This window comes from Alosa sapidissima, chromosome 16 (assembly GCF_018492685.1).
Source record: "Alosa sapidissima isolate fAloSap1 chromosome 16, fAloSap1.pri, whole genome shotgun sequence".
NCBI lineage: Eukaryota > Metazoa > Chordata > Actinopteri > Clupeiformes > Clupeidae > Alosa > Alosa sapidissima.
Window position 1 is genome coordinate 10,527,748 of NC_055972.1, and position 27,239 is coordinate 10,554,986.

A 27,239-nucleotide genomic window follows, 5' to 3' on the forward strand; every position below is an offset into this window, starting at 1 on the left:
GAACGGGGAGGATGGGAAATGGTGCAGCATCAACGAAGAAAAAACCGCAGCGGCCCTGGGAACGAAATGATGCGCCTCACCCAAACATGTCCAACTGAGGTCTTACTTCGTCGGCAGGCGAGCAGGTTGGCAGAACAATGGTCTTCTTCATTTTTTTGTCTGTGCAATTCGACATTGCATTATCCTAAGTTAACGTTTTTGATTTTCTGTGTCGCGTGTGTTGGCACCTTGTCAATACTGACCCTATGCATAGCGGGATGCCTATGTGGGAGGCAAACGCCCATCGGATGCGTGTGCTTTTGTGATAGAGAGTATGCGCTTTGGGATGTGCCAGTGAGTCTTGATTAAATGACACATCCTTGCATAATCTAAAATTTAGTATCCAAACCTAAACCGTATAATAATCTAATTTTATACCTGTACGACAATGATCATGAATAATTGACAGAAACGCATCAGAAGATCTGCTCATCACAAGTCGCGCAGGTCAACATAGGGAAATGTAGTATTTAGAGTCGAAAATCCTTCCTTATCGCATTAATGATGGAGGCCTTTGGAAAACGACATATCCCAAGCTGCTCCTCGAATCCATACAGAGCAAGGGAATGTTGCCTCCGATTGTCCCTCACATTGAATGATTGAAATTACTCCAATGGGTTATGCAAGAAACCGTTTTCAAAGGCGGGTTTAACTGTAAAAGCTATTCATTGGACGAGAACATACCTAGGGCGGGACCAGGGGTTAGGGTGATCTTGACGTCTGTGTTCAGGCGACGCGCGCCGCCTGTCGCAACTTGAGTATAGCACCACTGTGCTTTCTCACTGTGCGCGCTCGCTGCAGTGCGGAGAAAATGTGAGGGCAGGCAGCAGTGCAGGACGACCGGCCAGGATGTAAATATCATTAGCAAATATCTAATGTTCCATATCGACTGTTTTATGCGAAGGTTCGGATGGATGTGCTACAGTACAGTAGGCTATGAATCAACTAGGCTATGCTACTACAGTGACAGTTTAAGCTTCCAGTAATGCTAAACACAAGCTTCACGGAAAGGATTCGCTGTCATAGGCTAGTCACTGTGATGTAGACATCGGACGGTAGGCTACTGGCAAATGATCGAAAACATGCTTGTCGTTCAGGTGCATGATGACAATTCATCATTTTGTAGACGTGTTGGTTATGATAGGCTTTGTGCATATGTTTTGTTTTACCTCGCAGTTGTGAAAACAGCTATAGTGTCAAACAGTTTATAGTTGGGAGGAATTCTTCACTTGTGAAATCTCCCCTGTATAATTATAACCCACTGAATTTATATTAATGCTAAAATGTCAGTGAGATGCTTGCCAGTTTCCCCTCGGTACCTCTGCAGTTTTGCGCTACCAAAGATCCTTTTGTAGACTCTGCGCCCCCGCACAGTCCCCAATGAAGGTTACAAAAAGGAAACGAAAAGGAGCACAGCGCTTTATCATCCTTTGGGCGAGGTAAATGACACAAATGGTCTGGCTTTATGCATTATAGTTTGTCTGCTTATTTGTACTAAATTCTGTTAACTCAGATTATGCACTTCATATGGAATATTTGGTTATCTTGGACAAGGCTCTGTTGCTCACGAGTGTATTTGATAAATCTCTGTTGTTGTCTTCTATTGGGATGGAAATATTGGCTCACCAGTTGATTTTGAAATGTCCTCTTATTTGTGAGCAGTTTTCTTTGTGATCTAACTAATTAGTAGATATTGGTTGACACATTTGTTTCCCATTGTCTTTGATTTAACATGTAAGCTTAACATGCAATAAAGTTGATCAAAATGCAATCACATTAAATAATTTCCATGCGGTCACTTAGCACATGTGAGGTGAGGTGAGGTGAGTATTTATTTTGGGCTCTCATAACAGTGACCAACTCCTCAGATATCTCAGTAGACCTATCTATTATGTGTCTTACCATTAACTGGCCATCTGTAACCCGCTATCCTTAGTCATCCTACCTACGGTATTTAATCTTAAATTACACTTTGAAACATGTACTGACATGACTGATGACAATGACATTGTCTGCTGGACTTGGACAGGTCCTTAACTGCTGAGGTCAGGAAGACAGAAGTGTAGGGGAGAAGGTTTAGGAGGTTTCCCCTTTCGTGGTCCTTCTGGTGTTGCTCTGAAAGTCTTTCCTTTAGTCTATCTCGAGAGCAGGTTTCCAGCATTGGAACAGAGACAGGACTTAGAAGAGTGGTGCTTTTAAGTAGCCTGGAGGTTGTTTTACACAGGGGACCTCATGGTGCAAGAGCTTTGGTAAGCACAATTTGGGTGTACCCTCAGATGTAGACTAACAGATGCTGCTCGGTCACCAGCGCTCCAGTTCAAAAGGGTCATACAAACATTCTGATTGTTCATTTTTTTAGCCATGGGAAAAGATGACATCACCTGTGTTGGTAAGCAGCAGTAATGTAGCTTTGATTCCCTGGCAGTAGAATCAAGTAGGATAGCATTTGGAGATTTAGACTGAGTGCATATGTGTGTCAGACAGTAGTCAGTAGTAATGGTCTAGATCTGTCACCTAACTGACTGACATCTAAGGATTTAACGGACTTTGAGGATATTTATGTGGAGGGAAACTGCTAGAGCCTCTAGCATACTAGGGCCAAAAATAGCTTGTTACTCATCTCTGAGAAGTGAAACAAATTACTGTACGTCATTCACAAGAAAGCGCCTAGCTGTTTCATGTGGATCTCAAATTGCATTTGAAAGGAGGCCAGTTTCAAGAAGCCGCTGTTCCACAGAGTAGTATTTTACAAAGCCACAACAGCCAAGAGAATGAATTAAAGCTCATTTAGATATTTTTCACTGAAAGACAAAGGGACAGAATATAGTCTTCTCCCTGCTAAAATGACCATCTGTCTGGGCCAGAGAATTGATATCTGATACTCTGCAATGGTTTGGGATGGGTGTAGTCTGCAGCCTCTTAGGCACTCAGTCCCCCAAGCTAAAGAGAGCTGATGCAGGATGGTTTGCGTGTCTCGTATTGAGATACGGGGATGACGTGGAACTAATTGCACAGGCAGTTTGGCAGAGCCTGTATGTTTTAAGAGCGACCCATGATATCCAGACGTGTGGATTCATACACATACAGATCAAAACTATATGCTGATTTGTTGATATTTTAAATCCAGATTAAAAACTCTATGGCCTGCAGTCAAATTCATCGCCTTTATAATATTTTCTTGATGTGCTTTTAATGTGGTTATTTGTATGGATTTTTAAATTACTGGTACTTTTTTTTTGTTCAAACATCCTATCACTACTCTTTAAATTGCATTGTTTAATTGTTCATTGATTATGTTTCATTATTTTGTCTCTATTATTTTGCTTAATATTTTGTCTCATTTTACTTTAAATATATAAAATGCATTGAGATCATGTTTCACGGTGCTACTGCACCATTTCTGCTGTGAAATGCTCCTAGTGTTGGGCTAGTGCTGCTAGTTTGTGTTATTGTGTACAGTAGTATCACACAAGTGTGTTCATGTGCACACGTGTGCACAGTGTTACAGACAAAGCTATGAGGGGCAGACTTTATCCTTTTGACACATTGGCTTTTTTCAGCTTTGTTCTTTTTACTGTTGCCAGTTTGGGCACAGGTGTTCATGTGACATCTTTCAAACTGTTCTGTTTGACCGCCATTCTACCTTTGTGCTTCTGTGTGGTTATGTGTGCATTGTTAGCATGTGCTGGTATACTAACCTGGAACCTTGGAACTAACTTGGATTGGAACCTAAGCCTGTATTGGCTGCAATATATTTGTCCTGTCTAAAATGACATATTTGTGTAGCATGAATCATTACCTGCGTATGGTTTGATGAGTAGTGGATGTCTGCAGGACCTTCATCTTATTCATCCTGAAATATCAGACTGTATCCTAGCAACTTATTTCCTTCAGTAATATAGTATGTGAAACTGAAAAATCTTTCCATGCACTGTAACTGATTTCCCCCTCAGCATTTTTCCTACATACAATTTGGTTTGTCGGTGTAGGGTAATTGTACAGGGGAGTTGTCCAGTTAAGTGTTTGACAAGTTCTTGCTTTGTCTGGAAAAGACTGATTGTGTTGTCTGTCCTTAATGGATATGTATGTATACATTTGAAGAAATAGCGTTTATGTTTATGCACATACCTATTGTTTGAGGAATACAGGTCACCCATGCTGTAAAACAGTTAAAACAGTTCAAAGCTGTACGGGTAATTAACATAGTCTTTCCCAGATGTCTTGGTGTTGACTGGGTGTGTTTGGTGTTGACTGGGTGAGTTTGGTGATGACTGGGTGAGTTTGGTGATGACTGGGTGAGTTTGGTGATGACTAGGTGTGTTTGGTGTTGACTGGGTGAGTTTGGTGTTGACTGGGTGTGTTTAGTGATGACTGGGTGTGTTTAGTGTTGATGGGTGTGTTTAGTGTTGATGGGTGTGTTCGGTGTTGACTGGGTGTGTTTGGTGATGACTGGGTGTGTTTGGTGATGACTGGGTGTGTTTAGTGTTGATGGGTGTGTTCGGTGTTGACTGGGTGTGTTTGGTGTTGACTGGGTGTGTTTGGTTTTGCAGGTAAATGGCAGGGGGCCGCAGGCAGCAGTGCCCATCTCTAGCCGGCCAATGCAGTGTGTAGGGCCTGCTGTCCAGGGCGACGTCAACATGAACGGGGTGGGGGAGCAGGTGGACATCCTGCCACCAAACTGCATGGTGAAGGAGCGCTGGAAAGTGGTGAGTGACCACACGCCTATGTGTGTGTGCTCGTGTGTGTGTGTGTGTGTGTGTGTGTGTGTGTGTTTCTGTGTGATGTGTGTCTAAAAAGATCAACTGTGTTCACACATTTGTTATAGTAAATTTGTTTAGTACACTAAGGCACGTACTTTGCACACACTCACATGGTCAGGTGTTTGTGAAGCCCTTTGAAGTCTCGGCCCTTTGCTCTCAGGATACCAGGTGTGAGAGCTGTTTTCTGACCCACATGCTCACATGCGTTTATCTGTATTGTGCAGTGTATTTGAGAGTGTGCCCTTTTGGGTGATCTTATATGAATACCAATCGTAATGTTGATACTCTTTACACACACAGGCTTAGGGAGGTCAGTTAAGGGCAGCCTTTATTCTATCAGGCTGCTGTTATTGTCAAGTTAACTAGACTACTTAGTAGTTAATATTCCATGATGAACCTCTCCTAATCATTATATTAGACACATACAGTGTTAAGTTTTTGACTTCAGTGACCCCACAGCTTCCCAATACCATTAATTTATGTGTCACTGTCTCAAAACAGTTCCAACTATGACACATTTTCCCCTGAAAAATCTATTAGTATGCATTGGGGATTGTAATAAATGTGTTTACTTTGTAACACATGCTGTGTTTTTCTGCTATTGGATAAATCTGCAATACACATTTAAAATCTGAAAGATGACGGTAAGGAATTTTGAAGATTTGAAAGCCATTGGAAATGTATGCTGGTGTTTCATTAGTGATAAATGCCATGATATGTGTGATCAGCAAGTGATAGACAGACTGTCTGTTGTGATGCCACTATAGGGAATATGTGGATATTACAGTTTGGCTGTTTAAAACACAAACTTCATTTACGGATTAAAAACAGGTGTGAGTAAACCACTCCATGCCTGCCTGAGAGTCATTCACAAGAGGTTTTAATAAGGCTTGTAGTTGCATAAACTGAGCAGCTAAGACATACAGTATTATATAATGACTACTTAACAGACAGTTTGTCCATTGTGTTTTAACTCTCTCTCACTCTCACTCTCCATTTCCCATAAACTTGTTCTCTCTTTCTGTCTGTCTGTCTGTCTGTCTGTCAGCTCAAGAAGATAGGGGGAGGTGGTTTTGGGGAAATCTATGAAGCACTAGACTTGCTGACCAGGGAAAATGTGGCACTGAAGGTGGAGTCGGCCCAGCAACCCAAACAAGTGCTCAAGATGGAGGTGGCTGTTCTGAAGAAACTCCAGGGTAAGCAAGTGTGCTCTCATGCTTGCCTCAGGCAGCAAGTCTCTGGTTCTCTTGCAGTAAATGCTCACAAGCAAATGGAAGCACACATTTATGTGTCACTAATCAGGAGTCCATTTGTCACATTTGAAGTATTGTCAATTTCTCCATTTGAAGAAGTCCATTTCTTAAATGTTGTAGCTAAGTGTATTTTAGTGTGGCTTAGTTCTGCTTACACCCATATAGGCCCTATCCCTATCTCTTGTACCATTAAACACAGCTTCTTACTCACCTGGGGCTCCCTGTACATATCAATGGGAATTATGTGTGAGAGTCTCTGCCCATCTCTCCATCTGTTTCTTGAGGCAATCTAACCAAACTAACTGACTGAGTAGTAGAGGAAGTAATCTTAACCTGCATCTGCTTGTAGAGTTGCTTCCGTGGTGTGCACAGAAATCATGAAGTGTGTCACACATAATCCATCGGAAGTGGGCCCCTGGCTCAGTCAATCAGACGTCTGAAGCTGTAAATGTATAGCATGTTCAACTAACCCGAAAGCTGTGGAGAAACTGTAACATGTAAAGACTTCAAATCTGTACTCAGTGTCTCTGTCTGCATGAGGGAGTGGTGATTGTTCTAAATTATATAGCAGAGAATGTTGCACCTTTTCACTGTTGCTATTATATTGTGTGGAGAATTGTGTGGATTGCTATTTCTGTTGCAATGATGATGCAAAACCTGACAAATTCAGTTTGATTCGGTCGCTTGGTATATAACTATTTATCTAGAAGCTGGAACATTAAATAGTTCAGGTACAAATATTTCCTGTGATAAAGACTGTGAACTATAAATCCAATTGTGGACTCTTTTTCATAAACGTACACTTTCACTGTTTTTCACTGGATGACTCCTATTAGCTCTGCTGGAGCAGTGAGCCAGAGCCCAGACAGAGAGTCTGATTCGGCTAATAGGCTTTTAGCTTATCACAGGAAGGTACAAACACAAACACAGTAATCATAACCACTTCAGAGCTGTGCCTTTAACATTGCACATGCACATGAGCGGATCAGCGGACACATACACACCCTCTCCCTCTCTTTCTCTCTCTCTCTCACACACACACACACGCACGCACACACACACACAAACACACACACTCAAAGTGCAGGGGTTTTCTTTGGTTGTCAGATCCGGTTTTTTTCCAGCTGTGGCTTTGCAGTACTGCTGGGAGCTTCCAATACTACAGGGAGGTTTCCAAGGGTAATAGGCGTGAAAGAGATAGCAAGAGAGCGAGGATCAGGGAGACAGAAAGAAAATGTGTGTGTGTGTGTGTGTGTGCCCTTCTTTTAGGACACTGTGAAATGCCTCCTGATGTCCTCTAGCCACTGTTCTCATTAAAAGCGTAACGGAATAAGCACTTAAAACAGTACCATTCCACTTCTAATTGTATTGCATGTCTCTTTCATGACCTTTATGTTTATGTTATGTTTACACTATTTTCAGGGAAAAACCATGTCTGCAAATTTATCGGATGTGGACGAAACGAGAAGTTCAACTACGTGGTTATGCAACTGCAGGTACAGTGACCAGTGCAGTGACCACATCATGTGTTCAGTTTTACAACTGGGAATTGTAATGAAATGATCAAACTGTCTGTAGTCAATGTAGTCAGTGTTGGAGTGCATAATAACATTAATAAGTTTATCGATTCTGTAAATCTCATAATCCCCAAATAATCCTTTTACAGTTACCAGTCAGTTCAGTTGTGTTGCAAACAAGAGCGGCGAGGATAAAAGACTGATTCTCTCTCTCTCTCCCTCCCCGCTCTCCTCTGTAGGGGAGGAACTTAGCTGATCTGAGGCGCAGCCAGCCTCGGGGGACCTTCTCCATGAGCACCACGCTCCGCCTGGGCAAACAGATCCTGGAGTCCATAGAGGCCATTCACTCAGTGGGCTTCCTGCACAGGGACATTAAGCCTGTACGCCACCTGCCCTTACCAGCTCCCATCTCACCTCCTCCCATCTCACTAGCTCCCATCTCACCTCCTCCCATCTCACCTCCTCCTATCTCACCTCCTCCTATCTCACCAGCTGACATCTCACCAGCTCCCATCTCACCTCCTCCCATCTCACCTCCTCCCATCTCACCTCCTCCTATCTCACCTCCTCCCATCTCACCTCCTCCCATCTCACCTCCTCCCATCTCACCTCCTCCCATCTCACCTCCTCCCATCTCACCTCCTCCTATCTCACCAGCTGACATCTCACCTCCTCCCATCTCACCAGCTCCCATCTCACCTCCTCCCATCTCACCTCCTCCCATCTCACTAGCTCCCATCTCACCAGCTCCCATCTCACCTCCTCCCATCTCACTAGCTCCCATCTCACCTCCTCCCATCTCACCTCCTCCCATCTCACCTCCTCCCATCTCACCTCCTCCCATCTCACCTCCTCCCATCTCACTAGCTCCCATCTCACCAGCTCCCATCTCACCTCCTCCCATCTCACCTCCTCCCATCTCACCTGACCCCCTCTACTCATTTACTATTCACAATACTGGAGGCTAATTTGGCTACGGCGAAATTAAATTGTTTAAATGTTAGATCGATCCTTCTGTCTCCAATTTGTTCAGTTAATCAATGTCATTGAATTTGCTCGTGGATAGCAGACAGACTTTGCTTTGTGTAGATGCGTGTATGTGTGTGTGTGTGTGCAGCTTTGACATTGCTACAAATCCTGGAAGACTGATTTATGCTCTCTCTCTCTCTCTCTCTCTCTCTCTCTCTCTCTCTCTCTCTCTCTCCCTCCCTCCCTTCCTCTCCCTCTTCCTGCTTTGCTGCCTTTAGTCCAACTTTGCCATGGGCCGGCTGCCATCGACATATAGGAAATGTTACATGCTAGACTTTGGCCTGGCGAGGCAGTACACCAACACCAGCGGAGAGGTGCGGCCGGTGAGTACCAGCTCCCTGCAGCGGGACCGCCGTCAGCATCGTCACCACCCGGCCTCCATCTTAGCTCTGCTGCCCCCGACACACACACGCACACACACACACACACACACACACACACACACACAGCCGACACCCAGAGCCCTCAAGTGATGCCTTAAGAGATTGAATGTGTCTCTTTCATGTTGGTAAAGGGAGAGTAATGGAACACAGAAGGGAAGAGTGGGATATACGGCAAGTCTAATCTTTCTGCTTACTCAGATGGGTCACGTTGATTAAGCACCTGTACTGCTGCAAAAACTCAGCCATTAATTAAACTCAGCCTGCAGAAATCTCCTCCACACATACACATACTGACTCCTCCTAGATTGGACTAGTAATACCATAATTCTTAAAATAATATTTCCTGAGTTAGTCTCCGTATCTTAACTGATGTTCCAGTATATAATAAGAGTGTGTTGTTTAAGCTGGAGGTGGGAAAAAGTCTCTCACTCCCAGTAAATAATGTATGAGGTATGTAGTGCATCAGAGTCCCAGGGTAGATGTGGTGTCATGGCCTGCATGCTCGGCACTGCAATGAACAGCAGAAGACCTTGGGCTGTGTTAACCAGCACCATTAGAAATCTCACAGCCATGTCCTTACCCTACTGCTGTTGAATTGTATCAAGTAAACATGGTGTCATTTAATATCTTTGGTTTTGTCATTGTGGTATTTGTGATGTATGTTCTGTTTTCTTTAATTTGGATTCAGTAAAACTTGTTATGTTTCATTATTTGTGTCTGAGAATGTGTTATGATTTAAATGCTTTGTCATGTTTGTTTTTGTTCATTTCGCAGTTCCTTTGGTCCTTTTTGTTGGAAGCGCATGCTTTTATTCTCAAGTGCTTGTTCCCCTTGCCATAGCGACAGAGTTGCATTGTGAGTGGTCTCTCTCAGCACCTCTCTGTCCTCTACTGGACTGCAGAGCACCTCACATTCTCCTCTCTGGACGCCCAGTCCACAGCACACACCAGTCCCTCCCTCTGTCCATCCTTTCTTCTTTTCTGCACCCTTTTTCTCAGTTTCTCTCCTCTTTTCCCTCTGCCTCATTACTCCTGTCCTTCATCTCCTCTAGTAAGGGCCTCTCTGTGCTCTCCCGCTTGACCATTTGTTAGAACATCCACACATGTGCCACCAGAGGTGACATGGGGACAAATAAGATCCACACAGGTGCCACCAGAGGTGACATGGGGACAAACAGAAGGAGGGTGACACTCTTCCACTCAGGAAAGGGATCAGGGGATTGGAGAGGAGGGGAGGGGAGGGAGAGAATGGAGAGGAGAAGAGAGAAAGAGAGAGAGAGTAGAGGAGATCAAGAGCTGGAAAGGAGAGAAGAGAGAAAGAAGAGAGAGGAGAGAGGGATGAGAGCTGGAGAGGAGAGAGGGATGAGATCTGGAGAGGAGAGAGGGATGAGATCTGGAGAGGAGAGAGGGATGAGCGCTGGAGAGGAGAGGTGGAGAAGTAGCTAAGCTGAGGCACTGATGCAGATGCAAGTGGAGAGAGAAGCCTGTTCCCCTGGGCCAGCCAGTGTACACCGCGTGCTGCACACCGCATGCTGCACAAACACTGTTCTCAGGCACGCCATATACCCTCAAGCTGTCTCTTCACACAACACATGATAACACACACACACACACACACACACACACACACACACACACACACACACACACACACACATACACATATTATTAAAAGTATTAAATGTGTGAGATCTGAATTCATTTTAATTCACAAGGAGACTGAAATGTTGCTAAATATGTAATTTTCAGCCAAGAACGGTGGCAGGATTCCGGGGGACAGTCCGATATGCGTCTGTCAATGCTCATAAAAACAAAGTATGTGCTGTGTTTTTCATGCAATGTCAACATTTCCTATATCCACATGAATACATTATCTGTGCTTCATGTGAGTGATTAGAAACTGATTCTGCTCCTTGTTTAACAGGAGATGGGTCGGCATGACGATTTGTGGTCCCTGTTTTATATGCTGGTGGAGTTCACTGTTGGTCAGTTACCATGGCGAAAAATTAAGGATAAGGTAATTCACCCTGCTAGTTAGGAGGCAACTGTGTAATCAAGTGTGTGTCACCCTGAATTAAACCTATCACACCATTTAATTTACTGTTTGTCATGTGTCAGATTTCTCTCTGTTGTATTGCTAATCTCAGATTTGATGTTGTGATGAACAGGAGCAGGTGGGTCAGATTAAGGAACGCTACGAGCACAAGATGCTGCTCAAGCACATGCCGTCGGAGTTCTACATCTTCTTGGACCACGTGTTGGGGCTAGACTACTATACCAAACCAGATTACCAGGTACTAGGATCTCCCTCTAACTCCCTTTAACAGCTTCTTCCATTTGAAATAAACCTGTATGTGTGTTGTGCTGCATTTATGTATTTATTGTATATGAATTTGTCTTGACCCAGCAAATGATATATAAATATTAAATATTATCAAATGATTCATGTCAGTGTAAAATTGTTCAGTCTTACTGGGAAATTTCAAACACCATTATCATAAACCTGCTAATTACCAACCATTTCGTTCGAAAATTCTAAAACAACAATGTTTTTTAATACTTCAAAATAACATTTGCTAAATGAACCTTACATTTTTCATTAGCCATAGGTGTGTAGATTTGAACAAAATCTAGTTTGGTTCCTACCGGGGCTTTTACTGCCTGAAATATCCGATTTTGTTTACCACGCTAGGAGTTTAGTGCTGGGCTGGTGGGTGCTTATTCCCAACCTTTCTCACAGCACATCAACGGTTAGCCCGAGAATTCTCGTCAGCAATTCAAAATTCCACTGGAGCTCCAAGCGGATTTGTACACGCAGCCTTACAACACTGTTTACAGCTCTTCGAGTCACGATAAAATTTAATTTTTGGTACATAGCTAATTTAGATATTATTTATATTATAATTAACTGGCATCTAACTTTACTGTACATCTTTCTCTAGGCCTATAGTAGTAGTAGTTTCAGTAACCATATGTTTATTTTTATCTACAATCATAATCTGTTTATTATTATTATTATTAGTTTGTATTTTCATTTATTTATTTTTTGTCATTTATGTCTTTATTTTTTGTTTTTATTACTGTTTATTTTATTTCTGAGCACCTTGGGTCAATAACATTGCGTTTAAGTGTGCTACATAAATAAATATGACTTGACTTGACTTGACTAGATAAACGTATGGTGTGGGTGCTTGCGTTTCTCTAGGAATCCGCTGTCTTGGTTTGTATAGAAATGAATATTAAGTGACACATACACGTAAGAGGTTGGACATACGTGATGGTTGGTAATATGTCACGTTCCTATATATTATTTATAAAAGTGAAAACAAACCAGCTGAAATAATTAAAATGTAAATTATAAAGTTGAATTTAAAACAACACATAGGATATACATTAATGGCGTCAGCTGTAGTCTATCACATGGTGTTAGTGTACACTAATGTAGATTTACTGTATTGTATTTACAAAGTGTATTTATTACGTTAGCTCAATCATTCAGTAGTAATTGGCTCTCTTCTCCATGATAGTGATATCTATAGAGGCATGATGTTTTATGGTACAATAAAGAGACCAGCTAACTGCTTAATAACTAACTGATCATTTATGTGTCAAAGGCATCTGCCTCTAATGAGTAGGCACACATTTTTATCTGCCTATTAATTGATGCGATTAGATAAGGGGTAAAATATTGTCTCATTAAAATCATTTAATTAAATAGTCAAATTAACAGGCATAATTGAGTGTCAGTAGTGCATTAAAATCCTCTGTCTAATTTCTAGCCACCTCTGACTCTCTTCACCCCTCCCCTCCCCTCCCCTCCCCTCCCCTCCCTCCCTGTCTCTCTCCCTCCTTCTCTCTCATTATCTCTCCCTCTTTCACTCTCCCTATCCCTCCCTCCCCCCCCCCTCTCCCTCCCTCCCTTTCTCTCCCTCTCTCCCTTCCCCCTCCCTCTCTCCCTCCCTTCCTCCCTCTCTCTCTCTAGTTGCTGATGTCAGTGTTTGATATGAGCATGAAGGACAGGACCATTACTGAGAACGAGTCGTATGATTGGGAGAAAGCAGGGACAGAGCCTATGCTGTCAACCAGCACGCCTGCCCCACCCCAACAAAACACCAGACCGACTGCTGCAGTGGCAGGGTAAGACACACACACACACACACACACACTGACACACACTAAATAACCCACTCTGCAATTCTGGCTTGCCAATTATCTCTGTCTCTGTCTCTTTCCCTTCTCCTCATCCACTTCTATTGAAGCTTATGGCCCCACACACACACAAACACACACACACAAACACACACACACACACACTTATATGGGCGTGTGTCCTTGGGGAGACGGCTCTGACGCCTCCTGCGTTGCCTCACCGTCTGATGTGTGTCTGTGATCTCCCTGACTGCACCTCAGGCGGCCCTGACTGGTTGCAGAGCACAATGCAGCAGAGCGCCTGCCCACGGGACTCCCTTCCTCCTGGAGCCCAGCGCACGTTTAGTCATTCTGATGCCCGGCACAGGGCGGCGAGCCTGGGACTGCACACTGGCTCCCTCAGAGTTGGCAGTGGTCCAGAACGGCTGCCTTTCATCTCGTCCACTCCACCCACCCCGTCCCTGAAGTGCTCTCTGCTTGCGTGTCCAAATCCTCTTCTTCTTATTTTGAAGCATTCTCACAAACAAACATGAGCAGTGCTGATTTTCTTTTTCTTGTTTTCCCTTCTACAATAGATTACTTTGTTTACGTATGCTTAGGAATTTCTGCATTCATTTGAAAGCATTACCCAGTCCCATTTGGGTTAGAGCCAAGATCCAGAGCAGGGCATTGGCATTTAAATTCACACGTCGTCCTATTCCCTCATCCTGTGTCTAGACTGCTTTTCCTTTAGAAGAGAAGACCATGGTGTTAACCTGTCATTTGGAGACTATAGATGTGTTTTTCATTTAATAATATACTTTTATGCGACACCTTTACATTTCTGTTTGACATACTGTAGGCTTACATGTAGACCATGATTTATTGCTGGCAGTGACTGCATGGTTCTGGTTGATTAGACTGATGTGGAACCTGTGTGAAACATAAATATAGTAAAAATGTGATCAATGACTTGATCAATGGATTTGACCAGTCAATTTACATAAAGTCTTTTAGATGCTTTCTGGAGAGGACTGTATTCACTTACATCATGAACAACTTTGACTTCTCACACACAATCCAAGAATATCTGAATCAGAGCAGAACTGAACTGAAAAAAATATCTCACTTAAAAAGATTGATCATGAGCAAAATAGATACTATGTCCTGCCAGAAAGTGATATCGAATGGTAGCAGTCGCATTTATGTACATGACATGTTTACAAATCCTAGCCTTGTTTTCCGTCTTGATTTCGTGTTTCTGTGTGACTTTGGCTCTGGCTTTGCACTCTGCACTCTAATCTAACGACTAATCTGGCTGTATGACACCTCCTGGTTTCCCAGAGTGGTCAATATAACGCCGGTTCCTGGGGAGCAGCAGCGAGAGAACACAGATGATGTCCTGCAGGATGAGCACCTAAGTGACCAGGAGAACGCCCCGCCCGCCCCAGCACCCAGCAGGCCGAGCGACGCCGCCCATCCCCCACCCGAGGGAGAGGCCTGGGACGACACGGACTTCAACCGCAACAAACTCAGGATCAGCATCAGCAAGGTTCTCACTTATCCAACAGTGCTACCAGAGAGGGTCAAAGCGGAGCTTTATGCTAGTAATCAAGGATCTTTGGTGCTACCGCCAGTGCAGGCTAGCAGAAACATCCTAATGAGCTTCATACAGTAGCAATACAAGCTTCTAAAAATGACTCTCCATTAAGCTTCAAAGAAAATGCTCTCCGTTAACTTCAACAACACCCATCTGATCTCACAGTGAAAATGAAAGATAATACAAATTCAAATGAAAGAGAAAATCCTATTTAACGGATGGTTTTTGCTTTGCTGCTGACAGACACAGGTGGCTTTGGAGGAGGAGGGTCAAGCAGGAGGGACGGGCTCTGCCGAGGCGAAAGCTCTGGAATCTCCCAGCGGACAGGCGCGTGCCCTCAGGTTCCGCCGTGTCAACAGCCCCGAGTCTGACCGACTCTCTGGTGCAGATGGCCGCGCAGATGCCTATGACAGACGGTAACGTTTTGTGTGTTGATTCTGTGCGTTTGGAGTAGACTGATTATCAGGAGACTGTGCAGATGAACTTAAAATAGAAACATTCAAATGGAAATAAAGAAATCTATTGAGAAACAGGGGCATTTTCTCCTCCACTGTTAAAACGAATGTGTTGAAAACAACACAACTAGGGAAAACATAGTTTGTGTTGTTTCCTTTTTTTTTTATTTGTTACACAATATGTGTTGAAAAACACAACTTGATTGTTTTTAACACACCTCTGTGTCCAGATAGGGACAACTGATTCGTTTTGAAAGTGTGGTTTACCATTATATGTTTCAGTTCCATTCATAGCTAGAAAGCAAATGAGGAGGCAGAGCGTGACTTTCAGATTGAGCGTGACTTTCAGATTGAGCGTGACTTTCAGATTGACAGACGCTGTACACTGACCTGTGTTGTCTGTGTACCGTGGTGGCCCGCAGGTCTCGCATGGACATCCTGTGCTCCCCGTCCCGGCTGGTCTACTCCTCGCAGCCAGCCCAGATGCTCTCGCTGGACGCGGGGCAGGGCGAGCGGCAGGCCAGTGGGCGGCAAGACGCCTCGGTGGACGCCGACCAGGAGGCCCACAGCAATGCCTTCATCCACTCGGTGCCGCTGGCCGAGGAGGAGGACTTTGACAGCCGCGAGTGGGTCATCATCGACAAGGAGATGGAGCTGCGCGACTTCCTGCCGGGTGCCGAGCCCACCACCTCGGGCACCACGGACGAGGAGCCCGAGGAGCTGCGTCCGCTGGAGGACCACGAGGGCCGGCGGAGGTGCCACGACGGTGTGGTGCGGCCCAAGACCCACTCGGCCGAGCGGACGCGCTGCATGATGGCTCTCAACAACGGGGAGGGAGCGGGGCCCAGCCCCGCCCACTCGCCCTGTCACTCACTGCCTCACACGTGCCCCCGGAGGAGAGAATCCGAACCGTTTGGTCCTCACAGACAGGTAAGAGCGACTCTGTGTGTGTGTGTGTATTGTTGGCGTATGCTTGTATGAGAGAGTAAGAATGTGCGTGTGTCTGAGCAAAGAAATGGTGCATATCTTTGTGTGTGTGTGTGTGTGTGTGTGTGTGTGTGTGTGTGTGTGTGTGTGTGTGTGTGTGTGTGTGTGTCTACTGGCCCTCTGCGGTGTCACTGCACTCTTCTTGATTTATTCACTTGTCCGTCATGAAAGCGCACATGAGCGCGGGAGGTGAATTGATCAAGGCAGGCTGCTGGAGGCTCGCTCTGCTGACGGACAGGCTACAGGCTCTTTGAACACTCAGCCATGGGTGTTCCAAAAGCTCCCATTTCTCATCTTTTACTGTGTTGTTTTATTCCTCCATCCCCCACCTGGTGTAAAAAAAGCTGCTTTGAACGGCTGTTTTTACATGTCATTTCACCAGGACTCTTCATGCAAATTTATGGTGATCTTTCAGCATAAATTTTTTGTTTTGGCCTTTTATTTTCTGCTGTTATATTTTTGTGCCATGTGCGTCAGGGTCCTTGTATGGTAAGTTGTTGTGTTGGGCCACATGAAGCGCTATGACACCATTTCTGTGTGACAATCTGATCTACAGAATGTGATTTACATACATTGATTGTCTAAACATTGTCTTCCCTGCTGTACATTATGGGATACAGTCAGTGAACAGTGTAAACATGGTCATGTAGGTGAGAGCGAATAAATTGTGGTTCAGTGAAAATTGGGTCATCTTTATAAGGCAAATTATGGTTGTTCTTCTGGTTTGTACTGCGGATGCAGTAGGTCTCAGTGGATTGAGAGGATCTGTGTGAGGAACTGTAGCAGAATGTGTAGGCAAACACAGTAGATATTAACCTACTGTCTGTATCATTTACTGTGTGTGAGTGGGTGTATGTTTATTGTTTATATTTGTTTGGTTGAGACAGAGAACATGCTTCATTAGGCGCATATCATTGCCTCATAGTCCAGGGTACACTTTTCCTGTGTGATAGGCTTTCAGAACACAGCAGTTTCACAGTTTTCTTCAGGGACACCTTTGAGGCAGACAGCTTCCCTGTCTGAGCCTGCCGTGAGCTAGTCTTTATTTGGTTGTATTGGAAGATGTTGCATATTGCATGGGGATAAGGATGCTCCCACCATTTTGAATGCATTGGTACTTAACCCAGATGTATATTACAGTACAGTGCATGTATCAAATATGTATGTATGCACTGTACTGTTTGTCTCTTCCATGAGAAAATGAGTACCATACTTTTACATCAGAGTAGGCCTACATTTGTAGAAATTCTGTAGTAGAGAAGATTTTGACATTTTGAAGGCAGTGCAGTTTTCATTTGAAAGTAGAGCTTAAAGAAAGAGTAGTTATTCCTGTATTTGTGCAATATATGTTCCCTTTGGTGACAGCATTTTCAAGAAAACCCATCACAAAAAATTGTCCCAAGACCATCATTCCAAAGTGTCGGACAGTTAACCGATGTAATGTAATGATCAAATTCCATTGAGAGTACAGTAAAACTGAAGTCCTTTATTTCGGCGTGCCTGTGTGTGTGTCTGTGTGTGTGTGTGCGCATTTTTTATGTTCTGTTTTCCTTCTATGGACTCACCATAACAGGGACATACATTAGATAAGAATGCACAAACCACCACACAGTTGAGAACACACAACTCATACACCACACACACACACACAACACGCCGTAGTCTTCCCAGCTTGATTCCTTTTTCCTCCACTCTTATTGGTCTCTTTCAGTTGGAGGAGGACAGGCCACACCCCCAACACTCTTTCCCGAGGCCCGCCCATTTGAGAAGATTGGCGTCGTATGTGTTCTCCTCCAATTCCATGGAAGCGGAGCCCTTCCCCCACGACCCCGCCCTGGGCAGCCCGGCCATTCAGCGCAGCCGCTCGGCCGAGAGCAGCCCCGCCCACCGGCACACCCACCGCCGACACATGCCCCTGTTGCCAGGCAACCCACGGGCCCGCCACTCTGTGCTCAACCTGTCGCGCCTCCACCTCCAGCAGATGCTGGCCAAACTCATGAACAAAACGTGATGTGCACTCACACTCACGTACACGCACTCATACTCATACACACACACACATACACACACACACACACACACACACACACACACACACACACGGAGTCCTGTACTGTAAATGTTTCACACACACATGTGCACTCTCCACACACTCTTATCACTTCAGGAGAGCAATCCTTCTTTGTTATAAACTGACAAGAAAGGAGAAATGGAAAACCTTCATCCATCTGCTTGTGCAATAACCGTAGGCCAGGAGCCGTGTGTGTGTGTGAATGTGTGTGGATGTGTGTGTTCATTCCTGAATGAATGTGCGGGTCTGGTTACACTCTGGACGAGAGAGACAGAAAAAGGTCACTTGATACCTGTGGCCACTGAGCTCTCAAAATGGCTGCCAAGGGCCATAGGACGAGGGAGAAAATGCCAGAGATTTTACTGTATACACATTTCTTTTTATGCAAAAAAAAAAAAGATATTTTACTGTTTTTAAAGCTCTTGTAATGGACAGCTGCGGACCTGCACATGCTCAGTAGTAATAGGGAACAGGACGAAATCGCAGAACACCCTCTTACCATGGAAACGCAGCCACCTATGCATTCACATCCTCCTCATAGCCATCATCACTGTTTCCATCACCACATCATGAGTTGTGTCCCTTGAGCGGTCACTTCAATCCTCAAGACACACTAAACCCTACAACAGGAACAGCCAAATAATCTCCTATTTGGACGAGGCAAAGCGCCCATGGGGACTGAGCTTTGTCCGAGCTGTTGTAGGCGTGCATGTGCACATGTTCCTCTTGAGACAGGGAGCATCTGCACTCCTGGTCACTTGAATGAGCTGAGGGAGCCATGTCCGGCTCTGAGCTCTCCACCGTCTTCCCCTGCTTCACTCTCAGCGCATGGCCCGGGAGTGTGGCAGACAGCATCCTGCTGAGGGCTGGTCAGTGCACTTACAGTACAGTCTGGTCATACCCATGAAATGGAGATCCTAGCGGATAAACAGAGCAAGATGGACCAGTTGGGCTGTAGGACTGATAGCTATGGGAAAGCACTGACTTTGTTGGTTTGTTTCTTTGTCTTTATTTGCAATGTGGTTTCTTTATGGTTGCAATATTTAATGATGAACATGAGGGAAGACAGATCAAGGATTTGTGCCATCACAAAACATGGTGATGCACACAATTCTGTTTCTGTGTGAGTGAGAGTGTGTTTGTTTTATGTCTGTGTTGGTGGCTGTGGTGTGTCTATATGTGTCTATATCTGAGTGAACCTGTGCGTCCTGTGCTGACGTGTGTGTGTGCGTGTGTATTATGTGTGTCTGTGTGTGTGTGTGTGTCTGTGTGTGTGTGTGTGTGTGTTTGTGTGTGTGCGCACACACACTATTTGGGGAGGACATTAGAAGGGCAGAGGCTGCACACTAAGCACTTTCCCTATTGGCACTCAGACGTCAGCATGACCCCCAGCGCATCCCACCTCCCACTCCACGACCGACCAGTTTAGCGCGCGGCCGGCGGCTAGGGAATGGATGAGAACAATAAGCGAGGCTGACAGCACACAGATGGATGAGCCACGCTGGGCAACATCAACAGAGTAGCGTAGCAATACTGAAGTGCACACTTGCTTTTCATTCAGTCGGACTGCCTGAACCGTGTCGGCAGCTAGTGTCTTTGGAAAATCAGTGTTAGCATTAACAGCTCATTCTTACACAAAGAAATTGCCCTTGGGGTAGATTCGGGCTTCCCATAATGCTTTATACAGTAAATGCTGATTGAGTTTCTCATTTAAAAAACTAGTAGCATTTTATTTATAGCTAATTTAGTTGCAAGAGAAAATCAAACTGCTTATTAATAGCACTTTCTTTCTAAAGGAACTGAAGAGTAGTATGTTTAAAGATCAGAAGGCACAATACAGCGAAATGGGAGATAGTGCTAATTAAGTAATTGATGTGGATGGTGTTGTGAATTGTGTTAAAAGTATAGATAAGAGATCATGTGGTGGGCTGGGCAAGACCACCTCAAATACTCTTTGGAGACAGTATAGTATAGTATAGTAGTATAGTATAGTATATATACTTTTTTGATCCCGTGAGGGAAATTTGGTCTCTGCTAGGGATGGGCAAAGCGAGGCTTTATGAAACACTGAAACGTTCGAAGCAATTGTGCCGAATTGTTCCGAAGCTTTGAAACAATTCCGACACCTCAGAGCTGTTTAGGGTGAAACAAATCTGTCAAATGCTTCGTATTAGAGATGCAGTCTTTAAAGTTCGTGGCTCGCTGTGTTACCTGTGTTCAGTCTTTGTCAAAAGCTAAGCAGCATGCCCTTGGTCAATTACTGGATGCGAGACCACATGAAGTCACAATAAAGGGAGTCTTATTGCTGCCACTATGTGTTCTCTAAATCACTTTCTTCTTATAAAAACTCTCGATTTTTGACCATTCTGAGAGTTTAGTTGAAACTGTGTGGTTAATGGTGAAGTAAGAAAACATAAACAGATACGATCTGAAACAATACCTTACAAATCAAACGGGGATCGAACCACATTTGAGCAGCCTGGGCTACACTGTTAATTGAACGCGCGGGCACGCCTGCCGACACTGGTGAAATGCACCGAAGGTTCACTTAATTTTGGTCACATGACATGGCTGTTTTGAACCACGTTTCGAAGCAGTGTTTCGAAACACTTCTGCTTCGAAGCCTCGACACTAATTCGAGACGTCGGTTTCGAAAGTCACACCCCTAGTCTCTGCATTTAACCCAATCGGTGAATTAGTGAAACACAAACAGTACACAGTGTACACACAGTGAGGTGAAGCACACACTAATCCCGGCGCAGTGAGCTCGGGGAGCAGTGAGGGGTTGCTCAAGGCACTTCAGCCGCGGCCCACTGGTCGGTGCTCGAACCGGCAACCCTCCGGTTACAAGTCCAGAGTGCTAACCAGTGGGCCACGGCTGCCCGTCAGTAGTGCACTGGTTGCAGCTACAAAGGTGCAGTTCCTGTTTCACTCTGTGTTGAGTACTGTACTCATCTGCGTCTGAGCCATGGGGAGATACAACCTGTACTTTTTCCAGCCAAACGGACATAGAGCTCTGCTGGTTTCCTCTGTATGAAAGCCTCAGCTGAGAGGTTGAACTAAAGTGAGCTGAACTTTGTCCTAGATGCTGCTTTGTCACTCGCACCTATAGATAACTAAGTGAAAGTCCAGTTAGACTGAATGGCAATAGAGAGTTTGGCAATAGTTTGGTGTTTGGGAGGTCATTGTGCTCCCATCATGTCAATGTGTATGTTCAGTGTTGTTCTTTGTGGCTGTGCTGGATATGCATCTGTGTGCTTTTCCGATGACAGATTAACCGGATCAGACATTTGGCAGCAACACTATGGAGGCCCAAGGGCAGTAGCGCAGCAGTGTAAGAATAGATGATCCAACTCTGTCTAGTTCCTGAGTCACCAAACAGGGAGACAAAAAAAATGATACAGACAAGTCATAAGTGTCTTTGTATGTCCATCTAATCCACTTGTCTTTTAGTTTTTATTTATCATTAGTAGTGACAAATTCATAACGTTTATAATTTCCCCACCAAAGAAGAGTGGTATGCAAAACCCATTACTGTGGACCATTGCTGTGGTCATTGTATAGAACCCCATTGCTGCTATGACTACTGTACAACATGGACAGCACCCCTGTGCAGTATCATTCAGTCACCTCTATTTTTATGGTTCACTATCATGTCCATGTGGCATTCTGGAATGCAATGATGCTCTGGCTTTGTGTGCTAGGCTGGATGAACAGGGTTCTCTCTCTACTTATAAACGTATAGAGCAGTGCAACAGCACCGTTGACATACCAGAAAACCTGCTAGAGTGCGCTACCTATTAAATTGAGCCTGCCACAGAAATCACTTATATAGAGTGAGTGAGTCTAGATGGTAATGCAATTTTGTGCTCGTTGAGGTTTAAAGGTGTCCTCTTAATGGATTAGTGCAGCATTTCAGCTTTAGCGGCGCAGTGCTAGTTCAGATAGTTCCCTTACTTAGAAGTTCATTTTTTTTTTTTATTATTATTTCATCACAAAATTGTAAAAAAGTGTATATTTCTTTTATATCAGAAATGTACAATTGTTTTGCTACGCAGAGAGAATGCTATCACTGATTGCTGGAGGGGCGGCCACAGCTGCACCGGTCATGTTTTGCTTTAGCTCGTACTGCTCAGTGCACTCATTCACTTAAACATCCTTCGCCTGATAGAATGCTCTTAGCTTGCTGCTTTTGGTGTCTTAATGCTAAGCACAGCAAACATGGTTTACATGCATTTTCAAACACTCAGAGACATACAGTTACCCTCATACACTACATGTAGCAACGCATTCTGTCCCTTTTTTAAAAAAAATAAAAAACAAAATGACTAAACTACATTGTTGAGGTTTTGGTCAGGAGTTGTACTGTATATAACCCCACTTTATCACAATTCATAGATGACGTCTCTGGATTAAGAATGGGTCTTTCATGTAAGACAAGACAGGCTGCAGTATGAAAGTAGATGCATGTCTGATAAAAGTTTGTCGAAGTGTGTTGTGTGTTTCTTCTCATGTGTTACAGTGATCAGCCTCTAATATAACTTCTTCTTTTCTTTGTGGGCCCCAGTGGCATATGTGGCTAAAGCTTAAAATGAATCTCAACTCACGTCAGATCATTTGCACTGCACTGTGCCTTTTTAACATGGAAATATCATTTGATTGTGCTAGCAGTCTACACAAATCAAGATATTTGTTGCTATATTCAAAGTCGTGTTTCTGTCCGTTTTGACCGTCTCCTACTACAAACAAAACATTGATATGTGTTCACATTCCTCTACCCGTTCCTTTTATGCTCACAATCAGTTGATGACTGCTCCCAGTGTCCACAACTGACAGAATTATTCTACTGATGAGGTCTTGAGAGAGTTGTTATGCTGTGCTGAGTTGCGTGATCATTTTCTCACTGTAGGCTATACTATACAGGTAATGAGGTCAGTGATGGTAAATGATGCGGTAAAACTAGCTCATTTGCAAATGTACACATCAGTACTGTACACTGGCCACCAGTGCTTTGACTCTGCAGTATTTAGTATTTTCTAAAGTGTTTGTGGCCTAATATGCGTCATGTCTTGCGTGATAGTACAGACATGTAGTCTTGGTAACATTGGTCTGGTGTAGAGCGTTGTTGCAGTATTGAGATGGGTAATAATATGGTAGAGAAACTTAGTGGTGTTTAAGATGCTGAAGAGGAAAAAAAATGTACGATGGCTGTACAGTATGTTTAGTAAATATAGACCAGACGTGGAAATCCAAATTCAAAGTTCATTGAAAGTCAGGTTTATGGAGTAAAAAAAAGTATTACATGTAAAATCAGCAGTATGTCACTGAAGATATATTAACAAAACTCTTCTAGAGTGTTTACCCATATATGTTGTCAAAAAAGTAATTTGGATTCTTTGGGATGCAGGTAGTTACATAAACATATTTGACAGTTTGAGGGCACTGGGCAGTGTTCAGTTAGATCCAGTATGTGTAAATAATTGTTCACACTGGTTTCGCTCCATGTAATGTTTTATAAGCCATTTTGTCATTTTTCTTTCTCACTCTCTCTCACACACACACACCCTACCAATGTGACTAGGGAGACACTGTGCGTGTGATGAAATAAAAAGAAAAAAAGGGAAATTTGCTGTGTATGTAGTGTACTGTTAGCTTGATAACATCTCTCTTGGAAAAGCCTCATTAACAAAAGTCAGCAATCCTGTATAGGAAAAGACTTTAGAACTTTATAAAGACAAACAGAGCATTGTTTTGTATTGCAATAACACTGTACAGTTCCACTTGTATCATATCTAGAAAAGCATGTGTTTTGAGCTTTTTATGCTTTTTTCTTAAAAGACTAATGTGTTATTGAACACGCTGCTGGATTTAACATGTTTGTGGTGTAACCGTCAGCATGCTCTGTGTTCTGCTTTCTTGTGCTTCGCTGCTGTACATGCCTTGGGCTAAGCACTGTATTTTGAGCCTACACTTGAAATCACAACGGGCTTGGTGATTTTAACTACAAAAAAAACAATAGGGACGCAAGATAATATAACACTGTACCATGGTCTTTTGTGCCTTTTAAAAAAATGTATGTCAGTTACTCAAGACAATCCTGCAAAGCTTGTATACAACCAAAATATTAAAGGAATTGGGGAAGAACTCATGCAGTCTGTTTACTCTTTCTCAGTGCTGAATCTAGTAATGTGATGGCGATATGTAGTGTATGTCAGTTAACAATTCTTGCAATCACTTTATCAGCCATGTACATGTAGAGCTACTGAATTCAAAACTAACTAAATGTGTCTGTTTTTTCTATACACATACAATATTTCCCACTGAATATACTGCTTTAATCCACTGTTAAATGATGTTGTTCTACTATTAGATGGCTTTATCAGTTACTATAATTACTAACCCTAGATGTGCTTGTCAGTGTACTTTGTAATGGCATCACTGAAACCAAGCATTTTGCTGATTTTCTTTTGTAGGACATCCAAGAGGCACATCCTGAGGTCCCGCCCCCCCAGACGAGGCCGAAGCGAGTGGACTTCCTGTCAGGGGTGCTGATGTTCGACGTGCCTCGGGAGGAGGGTCAAGAGGGCCCGGGCTCTGGCAGCGAGGGCAGTCCCAAGAGCAGCGAGGGGAGCCCGGAGAACGCCGCGTCCACCCTGATGGCCCCCGCGCACAACAAGGAGCACGACCAGGAGGACGCTTCACGCACCCTGGTGCTGGCCTCGCCGGCCAACGGCCTGGCCTCCCCCGGCGACGGGCAGGGCACGTTCACCGCGCTGACGCCACAGAGTGAGCGGCCGCCACCACAGCCGGACGAGGCCGAACCCGGAACGCTGCCGTTCACCATCATCAGGTCCGAGCCCCGGCCCATCATCGCCATGCCGACCGTCAGCATGGTGTCCAGTTCAGGAGGCACGTCCTCGCCGCCGTTCACCAAGGTGGAGCGCACCTTCATCCACATCGCCGAGACGTCGCACCTGAACGTCATGACGGCCAGACAGCAGCACCCCAGCTCCCACGAGGAGGCAGCGCCGGAGCCCAGCCAATCAGAGAGCGCCAAAGAAGAGGAGGACGAGGATGAGGAGGGGAGAGAGGAGATGAAGGGTGAGAGCGAAGGCGAGGAGGAGGAGAGCAAAAGTGAAGAAGTCTTGCAAGAGGAAGAGAAGGATATAGAGGATGAGGAGGAGGAGGAGGAGGAGGAGGAGGAGAAAGAAGAAAACATCAAGAGCGAGACTGAGGAAGAGGAGAAATTAGAGGAGGAGGATAGAGATGAAGAAAGCCCACAGAGTGAGGAAGAGGAAGACAGAGTTGATGACTCAGAAAAACATGAAGACATTCCGTGTGATGCAGTGATCCTAGAGGAGGAAGCGTCAGAGAAAGGAGTGAAAAAGAGTGAGAAGGAGGGAGAGAGCGAGAGCGACAAAAGTGCTGAGAGCAAGGAAGAATGCAGAGAGAGCATCTCGGCTTCGCAGGAGGCAGAACATGAGCACATGCCTGAGGCAGCTGTCCAATCAGAAGCTTCCATTCGAAATGCAAAAGAAGCCGTTGTGCAGAACATTCTAGAAGCCGGTGGGGAAACTGATTTAGAGGCAGCGCCGTGTGTTCAGCAGGAAGAGGATGCTGATCAGGAAAAGGTGTGTGAAGTCCTCGCTGCTGATGCAGAGACAGGGGAGGAGATGAAGGAAGAGGCGGGCCTGGAGGGTGAAACACCACCTGTGATTGGTGCTGAGACAAAAGGGGAGGAGCTTGAGACCAACGCTCCAACCAGCCGTCAGCGCCGGAGTCGGATTCCGGTGCCCGTGTCAGAGGAGGAGAGCGGCTCGGACCGGTCGATTCCGAGGGGCCCTGGCTCCCCGCACCACCTGAAGACCAGACGCCCCCACCTGGCTCGGCTGGTCCTGGAGCGCCGACAGAGCAGCCACAGACCGCCCGGTGTGCCCTCCTCCCCGAGCCGGTCCACCACGGCCTCCGAGGACGACACACACCAGTCGGACGAGTCCGTGAGGGAGAGGGGCAGGCCACGGGCGGCGGAGGGCCAGAAGAGGAGCAGGATCCCCAGGCTGGTGACGCCGGTCAGGAAACCCCCGTTGGCCCCAGTGACCACTCCCGCTGCACCCCTACACCCCCAGACAACAAAAGCAACCTCCTCTCTGCGCAGGTAAGTGCACCACACCTGGGCAGCGTCCATTCTAAACCTACATATGTACAGTATAGGCCTTAATGAGCATCATGGGGACATGACCATCTACATATGTATAGGCCTTAATGACAATCATGGGGACATGACCATCTCTGGCTCATGACTGTCAGCATTCACTGTTGTCAGGGTGCCATGTCATTCGTGCTTAGCAAATGATGCACAATACCTCCAGATCAGTACAGTTAGCTTTAAATTATACCTAAATTGCCAGTTGCACTGGATGAAGCTGAATGCAAATATAATGTAAATGATTGTTGAAATAGCACAATCACGATGGTAAATAACGGACGTGTGGTAAGAGTATATTTTGTTCTCTTCTCTGCAACAGGCTTCGGAAGGCATCCAGCATGGGCTCCTCGTCGCCCAGGTCCGAGCCCTGTCCCTCTGCGGCTCCACAGAGCCGTCCCCTCTCTACGGCAGGCCCCACCCTGCTCCGTGGGAACCGCAGCGGCCCTCGCGGGACCCCCCGGGCCCCGGGCTCCCCGTCGGCCGCGCGCAGCATGAGCACCTCCCCGCGTAGTTACTCCACCTCCCGCACCGACAGCCCCTCCCCTCAGCACCACAGACGCCCGCCGGCCGCCGGCGAGAGGAGGAGGCAGCCTGCAGCGCCCGTGCGCCCCACCTCCACGCCCCCGCCCAAAACCAGAACCCAGGAGCCCGTCTCCAAGAGGACCAGGCCACTCGCCTGTGCGGCCACGCCCGCTAAAGGGAAGCGAGAGACGTCCGAGGGGAAACCTTCCGGTAGATAATAGCCTCACACCTAGCCATACGCTACCCACAAGACATCTGCATTACCACAACAACAATTGGGCAAAGGCCCA

At 45.2% G+C, this 27,239-nt stretch overlaps 1 protein-coding gene across 1 annotated transcript; it reads left to right on the plus strand.

The window, feature by feature from the left end:
* Positions 1–27,239, plus strand: LOC121685585 (tau-tubulin kinase 1-like). Its single transcript, XM_042066187.1, has 18 exons — positions 1–125; positions 4,590–4,745; positions 5,848–5,995; positions 7,475–7,548; positions 7,809–7,949; positions 8,817–8,921; positions 10,730–10,795; positions 10,905–10,997; positions 11,149–11,274; positions 12,963–13,117; positions 14,453–14,660; positions 14,952–15,124; positions 15,586–16,093; positions 17,862–18,157; positions 19,047–19,110; positions 24,695–25,355; positions 25,461–26,376; positions 26,747–27,239. Exons 2-18 carry the CDS (start codon positions 4,638–4,640, stop codon positions 27,165–27,167), a joined length of 4,263 nt encoding a protein of 1,420 aa, XP_041922121.1. The 5' UTR covers positions 1–125; positions 4,590–4,637; the 3' UTR covers positions 27,168–27,239.